Source organism: Typopeltis vanoorti, chromosome 3 (assembly GCF_054136105.1).
Source record: "Typopeltis vanoorti isolate ZY-2024b chromosome 3, IOZ_Tvanoo_1.0, whole genome shotgun sequence".
NCBI lineage: Eukaryota > Metazoa > Arthropoda > Arachnida > Uropygi > Thelyphonidae > Typopeltis > Typopeltis vanoorti.
The window spans coordinates 146,470,416-146,493,306 of record NC_143551.1 but is presented as its reverse complement, the minus strand read 5'-3'; the positions used below and the strand labels follow the sequence as shown (position 1 = coordinate 146,493,306).

The following is a 22,891-nucleotide window of genomic DNA, read 5'->3' as shown; positions in this document are numbered from 1 at the left end:
CTGTGTTGTGAATGGAGAACCTGTGGAACAAGTAAAACATTTCAGCTACTTAGGCACGATTTTTACTGAAGATGGTAAATTAAATATAGAAATAGACAACAGAATCAGCAAAGCTGGTATGGTAGGAATTAAATTGAATAAATTCATATGGAATAAGAGAGAAATTAGTCTGAACACTAAATTAGCTGTAGTGTTAAAACAAGACAGTATTCAAATCAGTTTTAACATATGGATCTGAGAGCTGGGTCAGAAGTAAAACACTTGACCAAAGACTAGAGACTGCAGATATGACAGTCCTGAGAAAGATTATAGGAGTGAACAGATGGCATCAATGGCAATATCATATGAAAAACTAGGATATTAGGAAAGAACTTGACATTGTCAACATCCAGGAATGTGTTAGCAGAGCTAATCTCAGGTGGTATGGTCACTTAAACAAAATGGGCAAAGAAAGATTAGCAAAACAAAAGTTCTCTGCCAGGTTGGCAGCAAAACGACCCACAGGAAGACCAAAATATAGGTGGATTGATACAGTACAAAGTGCCTTAGATGATAGAAATATAAGATCTGATAATGTTGGAGTCTTGACAAGTAACAGACTGATTTGGAGGAAAATTGTAGATTGGAAGTTAGTAATGATGTAAATTTTTCATGTAGTACTATCATATCCTGTACACCCCTTGAGGGTACATGGCAGGAATTTGATGATGATGATCAATCACTACATAAGACGGTATAAAAAAATATTATACAGATATAAAATAAGTGAAAAAAGAAGAATCCGAAGAGCGAGAAAGAAGGCATGAGACCAGAAAAGGCCACATGGCCTAAAATCCATGTTAGGAAGAAGATAATTTAATAGTGCTAATTCAAAATAACTATCTATTGCCAAGATTTGGGAGACTCATCCTCATAAATGGCAAATGTTCCCCTCCCATTTTATTTAATAATTGTTTTAATTTTTAAATTTAATTTAATAATTTTGGATTTTGATTACACCGGGTTTTTTTTTTTTTTTTTTTTTTTTGACCAATAAATTTAATGATAAATTATGCCAACAAGTTTCACCAACTCAATGTAAATCCTCAATTGCCATCCCTTATGCAGGACCAGTGTCAAAAATATTGCAACCCTCTTCAATCCTTTTGAAATTAGAGTAACTTTCAAACCTATTAAGATGATCCAAAACATATTAAAGTCACCAAAAGACAGCAATGCCTTCTTTAAACACACTGGAGTATACAACATCCCTTGCTCTTGTGGTCGAAACTACATAGGTCAGACATCAATAAGTCTTGAAATAAGAAAAAAGGCACATATAGGGGATGTTAAAAACAACAGAATAGATAGTTCCAGATTAGCCCTCCACTTCAACACAAACCACACCACTGAATGGAACAAATGTTCTATGCCTTATCTAGAAGCAAATTTCCAGTGTTGCAATTTCAAAGAATCCACAGTGGTTCTCCATTCTGAAAGCAGCCTAAACAAAAATCAAGAAATGATCCTGCCTGATATGGAAAACCCTAATACATTTGTTCTATGTACTAGCGACTTTGAGTTGTCTTTACCATTTGTATGCCCTGAAGAAGCCAAACAGCCCAGTTGGTGAAACTTGTTGGCATAATTTATCATTAAACTATGATGATTTATTGGTCCAAATAAACCCAGTGTAATCTTATTCTAAAATTAAATTAGTGGCCAAAATATACTCGCCATCAATTAATATAATGCTGTCATTGTTTCATTATCTAATTTAAAAAAAGATCAGCTAAAGCATTTAATTCCCTTATAAATGGAGTAGACGAGGCCTTTAAACCCTATCTAGCTTTTGGAGACAGTGGGCAGTTCAGTCTTTACCAGTAGCTAATCAGAAAGCTGGCCCATGTCTATCACTAATTATAATCAGCACCCATGAAGAGATGGCAAACAAGCGCTGTCTCTTGGTACCAAACCTTAACAGGATATATTACTGTCTGAAATGTAGGTTCTATGGTTGATTTTCTTGAGTTTACAGTATGAAAAACCAAAGTTTCTGGGAGAAAAGGACCCACTTGCCTGTGCCAGAGATCAACTAATTCAGTAACCAGTCAAAGATAGGCTTTGAAAAAAGTTCATTCAGTTGACAACTAGACTTGAACTTAACTCCCTCTTCGGGTGGTCTAGTGCAGAGGATGCAAGTGCCGCTTACACTGAGATAATTAAATTTTATTTCAAATCACTTAATGTTTATTTGGGCCTTAACCGATCAATATGGCCATTTTCAACTCCCACTGAAAGCATGGATATCTGTAAATAAATGTAGATGAATTTCATCATTTGGTTAAAGGCTATGCTGCAGTATTAGATTCCTGAAATGCTTTAAAAAATGTTCAATGGTCTGCATTTAAAGCTCTGGGTCTGATCCTCACAACCCATCCATATCATTCAATAGGTTTAACAAGCCTATCATAGATGGAATTTATACAGACAAGCTAAAATCTACCAAAACAAAGAGTGCTATTCATTTCATAAAAACTGTTTCATCAGAATCCATGTATAAAGTTATAGCATTTCCTTTTCAGAATGTTGTCCTATAAGTCGGCCTGAAAAGGAGGATGAAGTATGGTACAACCTATGAAGCAATATCATAAATCATACTTTTCTTAAGGACTGATGTGTGTGTGTGTGGGGGGGGGGGGGGGGAACTGGAGGATATCCAGACATTAAGACTGTGGTGAAGAAGTACGAAATGATATGTAATTGTTACTGAATCATGTAATACTTAAATCATTAAACCTTCATATCAATGACATTGTCCGTGGATTGCAAGGGGATATTCGGTTGTTTGTGGATGATGCGAAGCTGGGAAGGGTTATTAGTAGTGGTGCAGATCTAGTAGCCCTGCAAGAGGATTTGAATAAGCTAGATAGATGGGCAAATGAATGGGGTATCAGTTTAATGCAGCAAAATGTAAGGTCTTGAGGTTGGGACACATCGATGGGAATGCTGCATACTCTATGGGAGAAGTTAACCTGCAGAAAGTAGGAGATACAAGAGATCTGGGTTTGATTATTGATAGAAACCTGAAATTTAGGGGACATATTGCAAAGGTAGTGAAGGTAACGCAGAGGATTGCTGCAATAATGAGAAGGACACTGACCTGCAGAGATAAAATGGTTATCATTCTGTTGTATAATACTCTGATCAGACCACACTTTGACTATTGTTCTCAGATCTGATCCCCAGGATTTGAAGGGGATAAATTAACTGTGGAAAAGGTACAAAGGCAGATAACAAAGATGGTGTTGGGACTGTACAATGTTAGTTATGAAGATCGGCTGAGGGAGTGTGGACTGCAGAGTTTGGTGGATAGAAGGAGGGGTGATATGATGAGACTTTTAAACTGTTGAGAGGTGGTTACAGGGCTGACACTGGGGAGTTCTTTCGCTTGGTTGAACAGCAGGAAGGAGTCATGAGGGGCCATCCCTGGAAGTTACGAAAGGAAACTGTGAGAAAGAGGGTGAGGAGTGGTTTCTTTGCATTGAGGGTGGTTGAACCATAGAATGCAATGCCTGATGGAGTGGTGAGAGTGATCAATGCATGTAAGGAGTGGTATGATAGACCGTTTCCTAGGAGGGACCTCCCTCGATGAGTCTTGATAGACTTGTTTCTTAGAAAGGACCTCCCACAATGAGTCTTGACTCCATGGAGGCCTGAACAATAATAATTAATAGTAACCATGGCATACTAAAGTCATTAGTATATAAAAATAACTAATAGTTTATTATTACTAATAAACAAGTAAATAATGAAGGAGCTGAATGTGAAAAGTTTATTTTTAACATCAAGATCCTCCAATAACCTATATACTTACCTCTGTTAAGTTTTCTTCCATATATTGACCAAAATACTGCAGAAGAGTATATCTAGTGGTAAGTTCAGGTGGGATATCACAAGTTGAATGCATTTTCATACTGCCTTCTGCAGGCCAAAATTCTACATACCTAATGAAATAAACAAAATCTCAACAAAAGTACATAACAAGGACAATGAACATTAACTCGCTTATGCATGGAATGTTACAAATCAACAGTATTTTAGCATCAATCACAGAGTATTACTTTAACCTACAGGATGATCAAAATTAAAGTATCCCTGTTAAGGCCTTGTGGAGTGCCACCCAGTGATTCAAATGCTGTGAAACTTTGCAGGAATATGTTGTGCATCATATGGAAGCAATATCTGGGAAAAAAAAGTAGTTCTAAAATTCACAACCAGGGAATGCAGTATGATATACCAAATGTACATTTAATCTGTGTGTGTGTAAGGAGAAAAGCAACAAGCATAAATAAAACACATTCACTTCCATTACGCATTTCACAGGCTGTACTGTTCAATGTGCTACCCTTTCCAGTATGCCACAAACTGCATCTTTTGCCCAGTGTTCAATGGCAGAATGTAGCTGGCTGGGAATGATGTTGCACACATACTGTATTATGATCTTTCAGTGCTGGCAAATTATCAGGATGATCCTGATAAACCCTGTCTTTGAGAACCCAGAAGTCACAGGGAGTCAGATCAGGTGTACAAGGCAGCCATGAAGTGGGAAACACACAGCTGATCACTTTTTTCCATGAAATGTTCTCAAAGAACCTCTTGTACAGATTGATGTATGGAGGAGCCCATCCTGAAGCCATGCACAGGCACTGCTGTAGCACAACAAAATTGTTTCATATCATGATACCTCTCAAAATTTACAATTTTGATAAATGAAGCAATAACTAGGTGAATACAAAGGAATTTGTGGGATTGCATGCAGGTTTTCCATAGTCCATACCTGGCAATTGTGGGTACTCTCAGCTCCATTCATGTGAAAGTGAGCCTCATCTCCCCATAAAATCATCCATCACCATGCATAGCATCCAACTCCACTCAAGTAAGGAATGTTAAAGAATATCAGTCAGCTTTCAAAGTCCTCTGGGCAAAACTCCCGTGTCAGGGCTATCTTAAATGGGTAGAAATGAGAATCTTCCATAGAATTTTTCAGACAATTGTGTAAGGCATGTCCATGTGTCTTGATACATCATGTGCACTGCAGGATCCTACACAAGGAATGTGTAGATTCAATATGTTATTCATGGCCTGGTCCACAATGGCAGTAGCAACCTCATTCACTTGTTGTGAACTGATTGGTTTGCAACTTTTGCCAGGTCTAACTCCCAACGATCCAGATTTTTCAAAATGACTAATAATTTATTGCAGAGCACATGGAGATAGCAGACCTTATCAGTATTTGTTCAAGGGATGAAATTCACAGGATGCAGCAACAGCATTGCAATTGTTTAGGTAGTACAGCTTCATGAGCAAAGTATGTTGGGACAAGATTAGTGCCATCGCTGTAGACAGTATTAACAATCAGAAAGCAAGCATATTCCTGCAAAGATGCAGCATTTGGATCACTGGATAACACTCCACAAGGCCTTAACAGGGATACTTTAATTTTGATCACCCTGTATATCACCAAGTGGTCAGATAAGTAATTCAGTTATGTTACATTTAAAATTTAGTTGAGATTAAATGATAATCCTCAGCCATATCATGCAGATAATCTTAGTGATCTCATGTTTGAACATTTTCATGAACACTGGTTTAGAAACTGAGTGCACCAAAGAATGAAAAGAATAGTGGAGTAGTTCTTACTAATTTATATTAATCAATACTGGGAATAAAAAACAAGTATTGCAGTCACTACTTGACAATCCTACTCATTAAAATTTGGAAGCTTAGCTCATTGATACTGCTGGTAAGTAATTCCTTAGTGTCTTCTTTATAAGTTGGCAATTGCCATTTTTCATAAATACCCAAGCTATAGACAAAATGTTTAAGAAAGGATAGCAAGTTAAAAAAGACATCTGACTGTTAGTCAGGCAACTCCATGGAGTTATCACTAGACCATGGAGTTACTCATCTTGAGAGGTCCTTGCAATGCTCAAATTATACCTTAAACTAGCTATTTCTGCTCACACTGTCAGGTAATGTATACCAGGAATAGTATACATCAAATTCAGAAATGGCATTTTGTTCTATCCTGTTTTTATTTTATAGAAAATGTTTTTCCTACATTGATCTAGCAACAACGTTACTAACTTACATGCAGCATTTCAACTTCCCTTCATCTTGCAGGCTCTCCAAGTGACTCCCTCAACATGCTCTCATACCCATCATTCCAGTGTAGTTACATTTTGTAAAAGATCATTCCCCTTGAAAAACAGGTAGCAAAATCTGTGCATGATAATTCCCATATGGTCTGATTCAGGCCTTACATAATGGAACAATAAGTTATTTTATATGCATGTCCACCAAATTGTCATAATCTGTTGTGGCATCCTCATCATTCTAGTAGTATGGTCCTTAAATTTCAGGTCTTTATCACCCTAGATCTGAATTCAACCTCCTTCAAGATATCCCCACCCACTGTATGCTCTCTATTCCATCCCTGCCTACCAAATTCTCAACCTTACACTTTACAAGTCAGCTGGCAGACTCACTTCCCAGTCTGTTCAAATCCTTCTGTGAAGCCATAACATATGCTCTACTTCTCAGTTCTCTCAAACTGCATATTCCCATTTAAACCCTCTCTCAATATCAACATAAGTAATTATCTTCCAAACAGACCCCTTGAAGCATTAATAAAAGTGATGTGCCTCTTCTGACATGCAGAAAAGGTCAGTAACTCTTCATACATAGCTTGTTAATATCTGTCAGCTAGCCAATCTCCTATTCAATGCATTAGTGATTATTCACAATGCATACAAATTTGCTACTACATTTCATCTCTATCTTTCCATTACATCCCTAGGCTTGTAACATCAACTGGCTATATTTTATGCTACTGGCTACCTTTCACCAAATTAGCCTTATAATGTGGGTTTTCTCATGGTCTCAAAAGGTCAGTGACTCCCCATACATAACTAGTTAATATCTGTCAGCTAGCCAATCTCCTATTCAATGCATTAGTGATTACTCACAATGCATACAAATTTGTTACATTTCATCTATATCTTTCCATTACATCCCTAGGCTTGTAACATCAACTGGCCATATTTTATGCTACTAGCTGCCTTTCACCAAATTAGCCTTATGTGGGTTCTCTCATGATCCTGTCATCTTCCTGCTAAATGTGCTAATTATGCTGTCATCAATGACAGTATAATTAACACATAATTAACCCTGATTTCATCCTCTATGTCCTCCTTGAAAATACAAATTCTCCCTCAACTAAGTCTCACTAATGTCTAATTTTTGGCCAATTCTCTCTGCTAGTGCCAAAATCTCCTTACTCCTGATTCTTCTAAGCAACTAATGAGTGGAAGAGGAGATAATCCCTTGGGTCCTCTTGAATCCATTAACTGCCATCCCATTCCAATTTGTGACTTGAGATACATCATTTCCCTTTACCCTCTGCTCACATTAGGTATACCCCTCCTCCCACTTCAAATCTATCACCTTCTGATCATTCATTCAGATACTTGTCAGTCAGCACTTTACTAAACATGTCAAATTATTTCACATATCCATCCCTGAGTTTATATAAAAACCATACTTGCAGAATCCTATCAAATACATTGGCAAAATCCAAAAGTGTTAAGAGTATGCAAAATCCATGTTAAAAGTACATTTTACTAAAGCAAAATGTACTCTTAACATGGATAAAAAGGTTGATCACAGTGCTATCTACCATTGGTAGATGGTATTTCCTAACTAGCCAGCCTTTCCAATACCTTGATCACACAGACAATGATTCATCTGTAATTTATTGTATCAGTTGTAGCTCCACCTGTGTATAACTAAATTATCTCCTCTTCCACTCATCAGGAATCATGCTGTGCTGAAACAATTAAGCAGTCCGATCAGACACTAACTCTTGCCTATCCAATAAACCAATATTAGTATTTGAATTCAACTCTTGCAATAACTTTAATACCTCTATCTCATCTACCTGTATTCTATCATTCAGTTCAGTCTCTTGGTATCAAGGGAGCTAATACATGCACCTGGAAAGTATACCTTGCTCAACTGATCTCTTAACTCCATTATTTCTTGTGAATGACACTTTCCTACCATCCAAATTCAGTAAGGTTATTCTTCCACAATTATTCTTTCTTTTACATGCAATAAAATGCTCTTGACTAACTACTCTTCATAATCTGATTTCGCTTTCATCATCATCACTGTCACTCTTCTGTCAATATCAGATCCATGATTTTTTTTTTTTTTAATGTAGTTGCTGCTTTAAAGTGTTATTCATCCAATTAACTCCCATTTGATTTATTCTCCTCACTGAGGGTGCAGTCAGACATAGCTTCCTAAGTTTCTGACACTAAAATGATGCTTCAAGCAGTCTTCGCACTATTATAATCACCTGTTGTGTAGTACTACATATCCCTTCTTAGTCAAAGTTCTCACCTTTCACTGTTAACACCCAAATCAAAACTTCCCAATCTCTCTCTCTCTAGTATATATCCTCACTGTTGAAATTACTTAGTGATAGATGAATACAATTAAAATTTCAATACAAGTCACAGCCCTCTTCAGATCTTGGTCTGCAGCAACACCCAATTGTGTATTTTGCCCCAACTTCTATCTCACATCAGACAGCCTCAAATCCATTGCCAGTATTACTCTGTTACCTGAAAATCCCTGTTCTAGATGAATAACTCTTATCATTAATAATACTCTCTCACCCATCCAATCTGTCCTCCCTTAACATACAGAATCCATCCCTCATATTCCTGTAAAATGATATTATTACTATGGGTAACTCCAAGGAGTCCTTAGACTCATCAAGGGAGGCCCTAAACATCATGTCAAGAACTATCCAACATTTGCTCAGTATCTATCATACTTTGTTTTGAACTTATTTGCACAGTCATGGCACCCACAACAGATTCTGGCAATCGTTCACCACTCTCCAAGCAAAAAACCTAGTTCTAACACACTTGCTAATTAGACTCTTACTCATTTTCAATGGATGGCCCCTAGTTCTCCCTATCACACACACCTGTTCTGAAAAATTTCCTCTGAATTAATCTTGTAAAAACCCCTCAGTAATTTATATATCTCAATCATATCACCCCTATCAACCAGTTTCTGTAACCCACGAATCTTCAACCTGTTCTCATAAGGTTCATTCCATAGACCTGCTATCATCTTGGTCACTCGCCTCTGGATCCTCTCACCTCCTCATCACCAAGAAACCTTTGGTGCCCAGATCCGCATGCAGTAGTCAAGATGAGTCTATCAAGGCTCAATAAAGAGGAACAATAACTTACTTGTTTTTGCTTGTCAAAGTATTCTTCAGTAACCAAGTGATCTGATGAGCTTCTTTAGCCACTTTTGCTGTGTCCCTTAAACTTTAACTCCCTATTTCACTAACATTCCCAAGTCTCTGGCTTCAATTTCCTGGAGTACAGTTCCACCAATGTGGTATACAGCTGGTAATCTTTTCAACCCGAAATCATCCTGCAAAATTTTGACATCTATATTCCATGTGTAATACAGATGATACTAGATCGAGCACTCTCGAACCCCTAGTATATTCCAATGCATGCTGTCCCAGGTAATTATCCCTTAGTAACTGCATAAAATTCATTTCTTCCTCCTATATGTCCCTCTCCTCCTTCAAATCTATGTTCCCATAGTTGAAATCTCCTATTATTACGGGTGACTCCAGGGAGTCCTTAGACTCATCGAGGGAAGCCCTAAACATCATGTCCACACAACTATATGACATTCTCACAGTATCTATCATACCTTGAACTCACTCACCGTCATAGCACCCACAACAGACTCTGGCAGCTTATTCCACTCATTTACCACTCTAAAAGTAAAGAACCCAGCTCTAACACCCCTGCTAACCACAGGTGTCCCCTAGTTCTCCCACCACCAGTCCTGATCTCAAAAATATCCTCTGAATTAATCCTATAGAAACCCTTTAGCAATTTGAATGCCTCAATCATATCTCCCCTCTTCCACCTATCAACCAATTTCTACAACCCACAAATCTTCAACCTGTTATCATATGGCTCATTCCATAGACCCGCTATCATCTTAGTCACTCGCCTCTGGATCCTCTCCACCTCCTCCCCATCAAGAAGGAGCCTAGGGGTGACCAAATCTGGGCACAGTAGTTGAGATGAGGCCTTATCAAGACTCGGTACAGGGGTACAATAACTTGCTTGTCTCTGCTCGTCAAGGTAATACTTATTACTATAATAATTACCTGTCCTTCACTCATTGAGTCTATTTGGCAATGCATACTATCTCCTCATCTTTTCCATCCCCTGGTCTACAGCATATAACTGTATATTTGGTTCTGCTGGTCTCAATTTCACACTAGATAGCCTCAAATGTGCTATTTCCACTGGCCTAAAGTTGAACTTCTATTCTTTGGTTGCAGTTCATTGGCTATCATCAATAACACTCCTCCTATTCTTTTCTCTCTCTATCCTCCCTGAACACACACACAATACCTTTTACATTCTATCCCATTAACTATATCGCCTTCTGTTAGCCATGTCTAATGTCAATAACATTTAGCCAGGATGAGTCAATCAATGCCAAAAATTCCTCCTGCCTGTTCTGAATGCTCCTGGCATTAGTGTACATAAAGTTCAAAGCATCAGGATAGCGGTGGGCCTAACTATCCTATTCCAGTTTGTTACTAGTGATAACAAACTAGGCATATTATACACATTCTTACACTCAACTGCCTCACTGATGTCTGCATATCCACTCAATAGCTTACCCCCCCCCCCTTCAAAAAAAAAAAAAAAAAAGCTTTAGTTTCGCTGATTCTGCTTATCCACTTTCACTTCATTCAACAATACTTTTTCTAGTCTCTGAATACCAATGTTAATTTTTCGTCTCAATGCATCTACCAAAGCTAAGAATTCCTCATCTTCATTTGATGCTTCTGGCAATAGCATGTATGTCTGAAAAATTTCTTGAGAGCCCTGCTTTGGTATAGCCACTCATTTACCTGAAATGTAAACTTGAAAGCAAACAACAATCAACAGCATATCATGAACTCAACACATTAAATCTCCTGAAAGAATCTTTTATTAAACAGTTCCTTTTTGAAGAGAGTTGCAGCTAAGGAAGAAATGGAATGCACCTTAACTAGTAAGATTGTGATAACCTCATGTTTGAAAAGAATGATGATATAGAGTATATGGTATCAACTGGTAAATATCCATACAAGAACTAAGAGACCATTTTGTTCTCATTTCAGGAAGATAACTTTAGTTTCCTTATTGTAAATTTATTCCTTGAATAAAGTTGTTCAAGTTAAACTAACCGAGTCAGATTCAGCAGAACTAAGTAGCAAATACGCCTACATAAAATAGCCAAGAACAGCATATGAATAAGAGGAGAGGCTGAATAAGAGAAAGGAGTGAGTGCAAGTTTGCAGGAAGTGCAATATGCCAATGGACTACAAGGTGTTTAAAGCAGAATAGGGAATATGATGTCATGAGTGAAATAGTTATCAAGACAGCTGGTCCTAATGGAATCCTTTCCACAGTGCCAAAGAGATGTGCTTCTGAGCTAACCCTGTTCTTGATCATTTATTCACTAAACTGTACTCAGCTGGCATCCATTCTACAGCATGGAATGGAAGCCCATATACAGTGAATTCTGAAAAAAAAAAAAAAAAGGAGAAATATTTACCATCCAGCTATCAACTTATTGCTCTTACATCAGTGAAAAACTCAGTTTTGACCTGATAGTCAGTTTGGTACTGTAAATCATTTGATGACTATTTTCAAGAAATGGCCAGCACTACCCTCATGTTGCTGGTTCTGTATATTTTTATTTCTTTTTGGTCTTAAATAATTTTTAGATCTGTCTTTTCTTTTCTACTTTGCAATCTATAAGCATGCCAAAGAAATGTGTAGGAAGGGGGGGGGGAATCAATGACACTTCATAATTTTTAATCAAACAGTTAAAATGACTTACATTTTATCAGGAGACAGTGTAAGTTTCGTGTTATCATTAAACACTACACCAATGCTGTGATCAGAGAGTTGATAGCCAAACCCATATTTATTTGAATAATCAATCCACTTGGTAATAAAAAGAAGACTGTGGCCAGCCAGTGGAGAAGATGTTGCTTTTGTAACTAGGAAAGTTTTAGAAATTAATATCAGAAATCAACATAAAATCAAATAATTATACAAGTATTATACAAGTTTATATTAAATGAATTTCATTGAAATGGAAAAAAAATGGCAGATAGACATTAAGTGGTAAAAGTTATAAGAAATTAGTATGATCTTTTGAATTCAAGCAGTATTTGCTAATACTGTTGGATTCCCCTATGTCCTAAAGACATGCTCATGAGTTGCCTTATGTCACTCTGAAATTTATTCAGTCACTTCTCCCCCCCCCCAGCATTCTATGAAAAATACCTTCTTGCCTGTAAGATCTTGCTTATAGATCTTATGCTTTAAAATTCTGCTTAGGATCCTCTCTCTCCAACTTACATCAATATCACATCTCCCTTACTATATTCCAAATAATTTCTTTACTCTTAATCCTCTATATTAGCTAAAGGAGAGTAGTCTCATCTATTAGTGCTGCTGCAGACATGTATAAGAAGAGTTCCTGATTGGGATAAATTTCTAGGAATAATTAAATATATATGCGTAATTGTTTGAGTAAGAGAGGCTGTAAACGTTGTGCGCTACTGGTTTTATTAGTGTGGGGGATTTTTTTTTTTTGCCAAAACTTAATTACAAAATCGTTATTAGACTTAGTAACTTGCAAAAAAATGGCAGCGACAGTCATTCCATAACTATAATTTAGATTTCAGTCGTTTCGTTAAGTGTGAGGTCTGTAATATGCATTCTTTCGATTGCATAAATGATTTGTGGATATTTGGTGAGGATGGAAGGAAGGTGCGTGTGAAGTGTGATCTGAACGAGGAATTGATGTCAGAAAGTGTTAGTAGCGAGAATGTCACAGGAAAAATAAATGCATGTTTGAAAGAGGCGAAAAAATGTTAAAAAATCAGTAAAAAAGAAAGAGCGACTTGAAAACCGTAACGGATGTTAAAAGGGACGAAAGTGGGGTGAGAGTGGTGGAAGGAAACTAGAAATGGTGCGATGAGAAATCAAAAGTGAAAAAAAAATCGAAAGAATGGATGATAGCGAAAGTTGGATGCATGTTGGACTGAAAGTACAGAAACAAATAAAGATGAATGAGAATGAAAATGGGAAGAATGATAGCAAAAGTTGGACACATGTGGGACCAAAAGTACAGAAAAAAAAAAGGATAAATGAGAGTGAAAGTGAGAAGAGAGGATTGAGAGTTAGAAAGATTGAATGATAGAGAGAATGTGTCACGAGATTCAGAAGTTGAATTGGATTGGATGAGGCAAGAAATGAAATGGATGTGAAATGAAATTAAGAAAATTCAGGTAAAAACTATTAAAATAAATAATGATGGCATGAAAGAGTTAACGAAAGATGAGCAAGTGGCATTGTATGGCAACTCCATTATTAAAGGTGTGCTGGAGGATAGAATGCACAAAGGTATGTTTTCCAGGTGCTAACATCAGTAGAGTGATTGAGGCATTGGATATGAGGCAGGAACATGCAAAAGAGTTAATAGTATTAATAGGTACGAATGATTTGAGAGACGACAAAGAGTGTGTCAGAATGGATATCAGGAGGCTGCTTAGAAGGATAAAAGAGAACAGTGTCACAGGAAGGGTAGTTAGCGTGTTGCCTAGGTATGACTGTGGTGAAATGAGGCGGAGAGAAAGGATTATGAATGATATGCTGGCTGAAATGTGTGAGGAGATGGGATTACAGTTTGTTAATCTGTGGAATGAGTTTGAGGGACGAAGTGAGCTGTATGGGAGTGATGGACTGCATTTGAGTGGTTATGGTGTGAGTCACTTGGAGAGACTGCTGCTCAAAAGTAGAGAAGTGAATAGAGAGAATGAATCAGATCGAGTGGGAAGTGATGTGGAAGAGCAGGAGAGTAAGACAGAAGAGTTTGAAGATGTGGTTATGAATGGGGAAGTGAGTGGTATGAGTACAGAAAATGAGAGAATGGGTGTGCAAGAGGAGCAGAGAAACAGGGGAAATCAGGGTGGACAGGGGTACACAGCATAAGAAAGGTGGATGCTCCAATAGGAGGTGAGCATGTGTAGGCAGGAAAGGAATGGGGTGACAAGGCATCAAGAGGAAACAGTTGGAATTGAAAAGGGTTTTAAAATGAAGAAGCAGAAAGGGAAATAGCCCCAGTCGAGCATGGAGCGATCACAGAGTGAGTGGTAGTATCAGTGGATCTACAGCTGTAGATCCAGAAATGAACTGTTGTGCTTGTATACAAATGCTAGAAGTATAACAAACAAGGAAGATAAAGTGGTTGGACTAATTGCGTCTGTTCACCCAAAGATTGTCGGAATAAGTGAGACATGGTTGGAAGAGGATGACATCCTGACAGGAATAGAGATGGAAAGGTATGATGTATTTTGTGAAGACAGAGGGGGTAAAAAGGGAGGGGGAGTGCTATTGATGATAGAGAAAGTGTTATGTCCATATAAGGTACAGATGCAAGAGGGAAATAGTGCCAGTAGTTTTGAGGCAGTATGGTGTGAGATAGGGGTGAATCAAATACTTGGTGGGATGTTGTTATAGATGTGGATAAATAAGAAAAGGCTGATCATTATGGGTGATTTTAATTATGGCAATATAGACTGGAACGATGAGATAGCAACTGGAAGTAAAGAAAATGAGTTTTTGAGGGATAACTGCCTCAGACAGTATGTAACAGAAGGCACACGTGGATTGAGGGTCTTGGATTTGGTCATCTCATCACAGGATGTAATTATACATGAGGTGTCAAATCATCCACCAATTGGTGAGCGTGACCATGAGGTGATTACCTGAGTGGTTGTCAGCAGTGCAAAACCTCTCAGAAAAGGGTATATGTGGAACTACAAGGGTGGTGATTATGAAGAGCTCAGGAGACAGCTTGCAGGTGTAGCATGGAATGAGGAGTTAGCTGGAAAAGAGATCAATGCAGCTTGGGGAATTTTCAAAAACTGTTTAGTAGATGCAATGTCTAAATATATTCCAACGATGAGAAGGTTAAATAAGGTGGGTGTGAGATGGATGAATAAAGAGATTAAGCATGCGATACAGAGAAAAGGGGCATTGTGGAGGCAGCATAAGAGAAGTGAAAATAACCAATTCCATGAGGTCTACAAAGACCAAGCAAAGAGGGTGACTTGGTGTGTGGGTAGCTAAAGAAAGGTATGAACAGCAGTTGGCTAATGAAGCCAAAAAAAATCCTAAAGATTTCTTTCGATATGTAGCCAGCAAAATAAAGAATAATTATGGAAGGATGACATTGATTGGAGAAAATGGTATAAAGACAGCTGACAGAATGTGTGGTGGAGATACTTAATGAGCAGTTCATAAAGATCTTTCAATCTTGTGAATGTGACTTCATGGAGGGATTGAGAGCAGTTGATGATGGGGAGGAGAGACTGATTGTAGGTGAGCAAGAGGTGTCTGGGGAGTTGAGTAAACTACATGTTAATAAGGTTGTGGGACTTGATAATATATCACCATGTATTCTGAAAGAATGTGCCAAGGAGTTGACATCTGCCTTGACATATTTTTTTAATGAGTCTTGCACTCTGTCAAGTTCCTAAGAAGGAAGGAAGGCAAGATTGTGCCACTTCATAAAGGAGGTGATCGAACTCAAGCATCAAACTATAGGCCTATCTGTGTGTCAGGTGTTGTGGTTAAGTTGTTCGAGGAGCTTGTGAGAACTAGGATCCAGAATTGGGTTGACAACAATGGTATTATCTTTGATGGACAGAATGGATTTGCTAAAGGAACGTCATGTTTTAGTAATCTACTTGCTTATTACAATAAAGTGACTGCTTCCTTGGAGACAGAGGAGAAGGATACACAGTAATATTCTTGGATTTTGCAAAGGCTTTTGATAGAGTATACCTCATGATAGGTTGACAGTCAACTAGAGCAGATGGGGTTGGATATTAAATTGGTGCATTGGATTGGAGACTGGCTATCTGATAGGTATCGACAAGTTGTGTATTGGGGTGTGATATCCAGGAAAAGGAAAGTCACTAGTAGAGTGCCTCAGGGATCTGTTTTAGGTCCATTGCTGTTTAACTTGTATATTAATGATATAGGTGAAGATTTGGATGGAGATATTCAGTTGTTTGCAGATCATGCAAAGTTGGGACAAACTATGAAGTGTAGTGAAGATGTTGTGGCCTTACAGGAAGACTTGAATAGATTGAGTGATTTGGCATGGAAATGGGGATATGAGTTCAATGTTGCAAAATGTAAGGTTTTAAAATTTGGAAAACAAATATGGGATGTAGAATTTATGCTTGGTGAGAATATATTGTTGGAGGTACAGGAAATAACAGATCTGAGGATGTTAGTGGATAAGGATCTAAAATTTAGGCGACACATCGGCAAAATTGCGAAGACAACACAAAGGCTTCTGGGAATGATGCAGTGGACACCGATGCGTAGAAGTCGGGAGATTCTTGTTCTGTTGTATAAGGCTTTGATTAGGCCACACATGGACTATTGCACCCAGATTTGGTCACTGGTGCTTTCAGAAGGATGAAGAGATGTTGGAAAGTGTCCATAGGAGACTGACTAAGGTAGTTTCTGACCTCTGGAATGTCGAGTATGAGGAAAGATTGAGAAGATGCAACTTGCAGAGTCTGGTGGACAGGAGGAAGAGGGGAGATATGATAGAGACCTACAAGTTATTAAGGGGTTGTTATAGGATCAATGCTGGAGAGGTTCTACAGAAAATAGTGGGACATCGGGGGAGAACCAGAGGTCATCCCTGGAAACTGTATAAAGAGGGTGTGAGTAGGGGAGTGTGAGGCAGGTGTTTTTCATGCAGAGTGGTGAATGATTGGAATGCCTTGCCTGAGAATGTGGTGTCTGCAAAGAGTTTGTGTTTAAAACACAGTATGATGAGCTGTGTGTGTGTGATAAAAGGACCTCCCAGATGAGTCTGACTCCATGAGGTCTTGGGATGGTAATAATAATAATATTATATCCAACCACATAATACTTGTATAGATTGTGACCTGGTGTGTGGGGGAAGGGGGTAAAATTAAACATCCTCAGCAGATATCTTAGTTTCCTTTTCATTCCTTTAGTCTCCTCATTCTCTTTCCACCTTAAAAATCCTAATGCACAGTAATATAGTTTCTAACCTTATATAAGAGAATAAACTTCCATATACTCACTTTGCAACTCATCCTTGCTACTGGTAACATGTTTACTATTATTCCAATATTGACATCAGACCTCTACGGAGTCAAGACTCACTGAAGTAGGTCGACATTCATGCAAAAAAAGATCAAACTGTGCCTTAAAAAACTTTCATATTTGATGTCCATAGATAGACACCATATGGTCACTCCCGTACCTCACTGGGTTTTGGGAGCGAAGCCTTCTGCTAGAAGAAGTGTTAGGATCGCAGATGTCCTTTCCACATAGAGTTAGTATCTGCTCTCCAGCTGAGAGGCTGCAGTTGAATTCCACCATGGGCATGGACAATTACAAACGTCTGGGATTTCAACCCACAGCCGTTTGGCTGGAGAGCAGATACGGTAACCACTTGGCCAACTAAGTCAGCAACTGTGCCTTAAACTCATTCAATTTCCATTCAGGGCAATGCATTCCACTCTCCATACAAAGAACCTGCTCCTCACTTCATGAACCCTCCTTCTACAGCTTCAATAGATGACCTGTTGTTTTATATTGTCTGCCTCTATGAAAATAAAATATTACACAGGTAGCAATTCCTTGCCAACTTGCACATCTCAAATCATATCTGCTCTTCTTTTCACAAGGTTCTACAAACTGCATTCCCTTAATCTGTCTTCCTATCCCACATTTCATAGACCTAAAATGACTTAGCAAATCTTCTCTGGACCCTTTCAAAGATATCCTCAAGGCCTTGAAAACCAAATCTGTGCACAGTAGTTCATGTGGTTTGATCAAATTCTTATACAAGAGACCATAATCCCTTATGGCAATGATGGGGATAGAAGTTTAAGGACCACAATTTTAGCAATGTGGCCCTACAAATCAAGGTCAGTTCATAGTCACTCTCAGATCTCTCATAATCTTCAAAATCTCTCCATTAATTGTATCATATGCATTCAATCCTTGCCAACTAAATTTCCAGACATTACACACTGCAACATTAAACTAATAGCTCTACTCCACTTACCTACTCTCACAGTATAACCACGACATCTGTGGCACCCCACTAGTGGCCACCCCCTTGTGAGATATCACTCCCCCATATATAACATACCTATTTGACAACTAATTGGCTATCAATCTTATTAGTCTCTTATCCAATCCCATCCATTTCAATTTAGTTAATAGTGTGTCATGTGGCCAACCATCAAAGGCCTTTGAAAAATCCAAATATATCACTGAATGCATCTTCCTTATCCAGTGCATTCGCCACACCTTGTAATGTACAAGTAAATTGCTAAAACATCATAAACTCCCCTGAAACTCATGTTGACCACCATAATGAATACTATTATTATCTACTTAATTTTGAATCCTAGTCCACAGCAACCTCTTTAACACCTTAATTAAAATGCCAGACACAGATTGGCCTATATAATTTGTAGCTTCAGTCTTATTTCTCCCAACTCTTTGCAAAGTGAAACAATTTTACTCTGATTCTGCTCCTTGGAGATTTTGTCCTGTTACAAAACTCATGTTTAACAGGTGTATGAAGGGTGCCGTTTTAATTCCCTGAAGCATTCCCTTCAAGACAGGTTGTGATATACTACTTAATTACATGCCTCCTGTTCACTCATTATTAGCTCTCTTCCACCATACCCTCTACACTCAAACTTCTTATGTTGCATTCATCAGGATGAAATATCCTGATAAACTGCTCACAGAATTCCTAAACTATATCCTCTAAAGTAGTCACCAATCTACCACTCTCATCCTCCCATAGTCATTTTTTCTTCTACTTGCCACATATGGAAAGAACTCACCAAGATTTTTCTTGGCTTGACTGGCTAGTTTATGTTCATACCGCACTTTTGCTATCCTTATCAACTGTCCTGGCATATTCTTCTTGCAAGTGATTGCCAATATTGATCTTGTTACATGTACAATGCCTTCTTCCAATTTCATGCTTAATCCCTTCATTAATCTATTTTAATCCTACCATATTTAGCCTTTTTCCCTTTGACTGATTGTATTCCAATAGAGCTTTCAACAGCTAAATTGAAATACACTCAGACATTGCTGTTGTTCTTGCTCTTCATCCATGCCAAAGAAGAAGTATCTGCCTCCTTTCCATCCAACTCTTCTTTTAATGCAGAACTTCTAGCTGTCTCCTAAGTTTTTCATAAGCATCTGTCTTATTATCATTATCTCAAGACCACATGGAGTCAAAGACTCATCTGGGAGATCCTTTTATCACACACATCTCATCATACCATGTCTTAAACATACTCAAACTCCTTGCAGACACCACACTCTCAAGTAAGGCATTCTAATCATTCACAACTCTGCACGAAAAAACCTGTCTCATACTCCCCTACTCACACCCTCTTTAAACAGTTTCCAGGGATGATCTCTGGTTCTCCCACTATTCTCGTAGAACTTCTCCATCATTGATCTTATAACAACCCCTTACCAACTTTTAGGTCTCTATCATATCTCCCCTCTTCCTCCTGTCCACCAGACTCTGCAAATTACATCTTCTCGATCTTTCCCCATACTCGACAGAAACTACCTTAGTCAGTCGCCTTTGGACCCTTTCCAACATCTCTTCATCCTCCTAAAAACCCGGTGACCAAATTTCGGCACAATAGGCCATGTGTGGCCTAATCAAAGCCTTATACAATGGAACAAGAATCTTCCTACTTCTACATCATTCCCAGAAGCATCATTTTTCTGCATCATTCCCAGAAGCCTTTGTGTTGTCTTCACAATTTTGGTGACGTGTCCCCTAAATTTTAGATCCTTATCCACTATCACTCCCAGATCTCTTATTTCCTCTACCTCCAACAATATATTCTCACCAAGCATAAATTCTGCATCCCATCTTTATTTTCCAAATTTTAAAACCTTACATTTTGCAACATTGAACTCGCATCCCCATTTGCTTGCCCAATCACTCCATTTATTCAAGTCTTCTTGCAAGGCCACAACATCTTCACTACTCTATGGTTCGTCCCAACTTTGCATCATCTGAAAACAACTGAATATCTCCATCCAAATCTTCGCCAATATCATTAATATACAAGTTAAATAGTAATGGCCCTAAAACAGATCCCTGAGGCACTCCACTAGTGACTTTCCTTTTCCTGGATATCACACCCCAATACACAACTTGTTGATACCTATCAGAGAGCCAGTCTCCAATCCAATGCACCAATCTAACATCCAACCCCATCTGCTCTAGTTTGACTGTCAACCTATCATGAGGTACTCTATCAAAAGCCCTTGCGAAATCCAAGTATATTACTGTGTATCCTTTTCCTCTATCCAAGGAAGCAGTCACTTTATTGTAATAAGTAAGTAGATTACTAAAACATGACCTTCCTTTAGCAAATCCATGCTCTCCATCAAAGATAATACCATTGTTATCAACTCAACTCTGGATCCTAGTTCTCACTTCTCCAACAACTTAACCACAACACCTGAAACACAGATAGGCCTATAGTTTGATGCTCGAGTTCGATCACCTCCTTCATGAAGTGGCACAATATTGCCCTCCTTAGGAACTTGACCAAGTGCAAGACTCGTATTAAAAAAATATGTCAAGGCAGGTGTTACCTCCCTGGCACATTCCTTCAGAATATGCAGTGATATATTATCAAGTCCCACAGCCTTATTTACATCTAGTTTACTCAACTCCCCAAACACCTCTTGCTCACTTACAGTCAGTCTCTCCTCTCCATCATCAACTGCTCTCAATCTCTCCATGAAGTCACATTCACAAGATTGAAAGATCTTTATGAACTGCTCATTAAGTATCTCTATCACACATTCTGCAACAGCTGTCTTTATACCATTTTCTCCAATCAATGTCATCCTTCCATAATCATTCTTTCTTTTGCTGGCTACATATCAAAAGAACTCCCTAGGATTCTTTTTGGCTTCATTAGCTAACTGCTGTTCATACCTGTCTTTAGCTACTCTCACCAACCAAGTCACCCTCCTTGCCTGGTCTTTGTAGACCTCATGAAATTGGTTATTTCCACTTCTCTTATGCTGCCTCCACAATGCCCTTTTTCTCTGTATCGCATGCATATTCTCTTTATTCATCCATCTCACACCTACCTTATTTAACCTTTTCACCCTTGGAATACATTTAGACATTACATCTACTAGATGCAATGTCTAAATTGCATCTAGTAGATGCAGTTTTTAAAATTGCCCCCAAGCTGCATTGATCTCTTTTCCAGCTAACTCCTCATTCCACACTACACCCGCAAGCTGTCTCCTGAGCTCTTAATAATCCCCCCCTTGTAGTTCCTTATATACTTTTTTCCCAAAGGGGTCCTCACACTGCTGGCAACCACCCAGGTAATCACCTCATGGTCACTCTCACCAATTGGTGGATTTCTGATGAGATGACCAAATCCAAGACCCTTAATCCTCATGTGCCCTCTATTACATACTGTCTGAGGTAGTTATCCCTCAAACTCAAGAAACTCATTTTCTTTACTTCCAGTTGCTATCTCATCATTCCAGTCTATATTGCCATAATTAAAATCATCCATAATGATCACCCTTTTATTTGTTTGGCTAATTCGACTATACATTTCACTATCACCACCATCCACATTACCTGGTCTATAATTTGAAGGGGATAAATTAACTGTGGAAAGGGTACAAAGACGGATGACAAAGATGGTTTCAGGATTGTACAATTTTGGTTATGAGGATCGGCTGAGGAAATATGGATTGAGACTTTTAAACTGTTGACAGGTGATTCAGGGTTGACACTGGGGGAGTTCTTTCACTTGGTTGAACAGCAGGAAGGAGTGATGACAAGAGGCCATCCCTGGAAGTTACAAAAGGAAACTATGAGCAAGAGAGTGAGGGGAATGCATTGCCTGATGGAGTGGTGAGAGCGAGAATGGTCAATGAGTTTAAGGAGTGGTATGATAGACTTTGTGTTTCTTAGGAAGGACCTCTCATGATGAGTCTTTTGACTCCATGGAGGCCTGAATAATAATAACAACATCCCACCAAGTATTTGATTCCATTCACCTCTATCTCACACCATACTGCCTGAAAACCACTGGCACTATTTCCGTCTTGCATCTCTACTTTGTATGGACATAACTCTTTCTCTATCTTCAATGGCACTCCCCTTGCACCATCTTGCACTTCCACACATATCCCTTCTTCACAGAAATTCTCATGACTGCTACAATTCAGGTGATCATCTCAAAGTCACTCTCACCAACATGATTAAAACACTGCATTCCCAATCGCATCTTCCGATAAGATCTAAGGCCTGTCAGCTCTCTTGTGAACTCTGTATCATAATGCTTAAGATGGTTGTCCCTTAAAACTCAATTCCTTTTATTCTTCAGTGATCTCTCTCACATTCTGATCAATATTACAATAATTAAAATCATTCAATGATCCCCTTCTCTTGCTTGCTAAGCCAATTAATTCACCTATATATTTCTTTGGCTCTACCCTCCACATTCCCTAGCCTATCACAATATCAAAGAAAACTTTCAAAACTGCTGCAATTATCTTTCTCTCAAATCTCAACCTTGTGCCGACATATTTGTTGGCACAAAAATGTCAGA

The 22,891-nt window shown here is 38.4% G+C and overlaps 1 protein-coding gene across 2 annotated transcripts in view; it reads right to left on the bottom strand.

Annotated features, from left to right (window-relative positions):
- The window catches only part of LOC150108639 (serine/threonine-protein kinase PLK2-like), a 321,698-nt gene that overhangs the window by 36,638 nt on the left and 262,169 nt on the right, over positions 1 to 22,891 (bottom strand). For both annotated transcript variants that reach the window (XM_090416098.1, XM_090416097.1), the window contains exons 11-12: positions 12,001 to 12,163; positions 3,857 to 3,986 (exon numbers count right to left, since the gene is read on the bottom strand). In XM_090416098.1, coding sequence (XP_090272224.1) covers positions 3,857 to 3,986; positions 12,001 to 12,163 — 293 coding nt within the window. The remainder of the gene's footprint in view (positions 1 to 3,856; positions 3,987 to 12,000; positions 12,164 to 22,891) is intronic.